The following is a 2,092-nucleotide window of genomic DNA, read 5'->3' as shown; positions in this document are numbered from 1 at the left end:
AGTTATATTTTAGCTGTCAGTTAGGTATCAGTGATTGTATATGTTACAGTATAGTCTAAAGCTCCAGCAGTATTGAGGGCTCCACATCCAAGTACTATAGATATCTATCTCATCCCTTGGAGAGTTCCCAAGCAACTGAAATATACTCTGTAGGATGTACAGATTTTTATTTTCTTAATTACAATAATTAAAAATTCTTGCCTAAATTTTCAGAATAAACCAAAAGGCTGATCACTTTAGGGAACTGGATATTTTCAAATCACCTGTTGTAAAACACAGACAACATCCTCAATTTTACCAGTGCATTTTAACAGAAGCTTCACTGTGAGAATGAAATCTGTGTTGTAGTTGTCACAGTCCCCTGGTACCTGTATGGGTGTTACAGGAACAGGGAAATGCAGAAGACACGCTTCTGTTGTCACCAAAAGTAAAAACATTTAGCCAAGGTTTTCTTGACCTCTTCCTGTACCTTTACAGCACAAAGAGGAAATAGCCTTTTGAATCATTTTTTGAATGAATAAAAATGTCTGCATGTGTATTTAAGCAGACATCTTTTTCTTGTATGTGAAAAAGATCCTGATAGCGCTGACTGAAGTAAAACAAACCCTGGTCCTGCATATCCTTTGGAGCAAAACTTTACTATGGCATAAGGTGCCCCAATTTGAATTAACAGGGTTTGCAAGGCACAGAAGAGCAAGGCACGTGTAATGGGATTCGTAGGTCCAAATTCTTTTTTGCTGTAAGGCAGCTAGAGGTAGGTAGACCTCATTTTATGCACTGTTTAATTGGGAATTAACTCTGAGTTCTTTCTGATGGCTTAAAGCTTAATTTTGCACAGGCCATGCTCTGTTGGTCTGGGATACAGCAGGTAAATTATTTGGTTCTCTTGTCATAATTTTACCTATGGAGTAAAATATGATTAACAAAGAAGGCAAGGGGCCTTAAATTAGAAATACTAGTCATCAAGTAGCCTACTGGCCAACAGCTGGTTCCTGCTGCTGACTCTGCACTGCTGTGCCTCTGCAGGGATTACGGGTAGGAAGGGAGGAGGTGGGGACAGAGGCGGGAGCGTGTCCTCAGACATGTCAGGTATTCGAGCACCTAAGGACAGTTTCTGTTGACGTAGGGAAGGGAAACGAGAGATGTGCATGGACAAGGGTCTTCTGGAACTCGTGGGGTTTGCTTGTGCACCCTCAGGCTCCGCAGACCCTGTTACTACACGTGCTGCGTGTGCTCCTGTCTCAGTGAACACAAACTAAACCCATTTCTTCTTCACAGGCGGGTTCTGTGCAGGCTTACCTACATCAGTGCTAGTTTGCTATGAATGTCATGCAAAGTGTCATGCATGTTATGTTCTCTCATAATACAGTAGGCTGTTTTATTAACCATTGTTCGAAATAACCCCAGATAACCTGTAAGTAAATTGTCTTTCCTAGTCAGGTCTTTACTCCCATTCAAGACGCATGGTTGCTATTACATAACCACAAGGTGAGAATTTGTATTGCCACTGAAAAATCATTACTGAATGTTTTGTTTGGGAAAAACACGTAAGGCCATAAATACTTTGAAATTGAATTGAAAGTTACTGATGCTGAATCCATTGACCGTAAGTCATGCTGATGCCGAGGGAGAGTGTGATCTGCAGCTTAATAAAACCATATTGGCTAATTTAAAAAAATGCATGTTTAACTATGCAGCAACTGCTGTTCCGAATGACATATACATTCCCAGTGATACTCACATGTTCTGTGAATAGCAGGCTGTGAAAAAGTGGAAGGAAGCTAAGTCTGCACATGCTTAGTGCGGGCTCTCTGGTCAGATCTTTTATATTTGATGGGAAGGTAAATAAAAGAAGGATGTGAATTCACTGGCTTGCTGTTCTGACGTGCCCGGTGAGCTCCGGCCGTACCGGCCGTACCGCAGCCACTTCTCTCTTCTTTCACTCGAGGTCTCCAAGTGCTCCGAAGAGATCAAGAACTACATCGAGGAGCGGTCGGGCGAGGACCCGCTGGTGAAGGGGGTTCCCGAGGACAAGAACCCCTTCAAGGAGAAGGGAGGCTGTGTCATCGCTTAGGAAAACGCACCCAGCGCC

General features: G+C 42.8%; 1 protein-coding gene across 1 annotated transcript; it reads left to right on the top strand.

The window, feature by feature from the left end:
- Positions 1-673: 673 nt before the first annotated feature.
- On the top strand, positions 674-2,074 carry LOC104071916 (guanine nucleotide-binding protein G(I)/G(S)/G(O) subunit gamma-11-like; the record flags this gene model as incomplete). Its single annotated transcript, XM_009575399.1, has 2 exons — positions 674-754; positions 1,949-2,074. Coding segments are annotated over 2 exons (207 nt in total), but the record flags the coding sequence as incomplete, so codon positions are not given.
- Between the last annotated feature and the right edge of the window lie 18 nt (positions 2,075-2,092).

The sequence above is a fragment of the Fulmarus glacialis genome, unplaced genomic scaffold, assembly GCF_000690835.1.
Source record: "Fulmarus glacialis isolate BGI_N327 unplaced genomic scaffold, ASM69083v1 scaffold36533, whole genome shotgun sequence".
In the NCBI taxonomy this organism is placed as follows: domain Eukaryota; kingdom Metazoa; phylum Chordata; class Aves; order Procellariiformes; family Procellariidae; genus Fulmarus; species Fulmarus glacialis.
The sequence above is the reverse complement of the archived record's forward strand: the minus strand, read 5'-3'. Positions and strand labels throughout refer to the sequence as shown.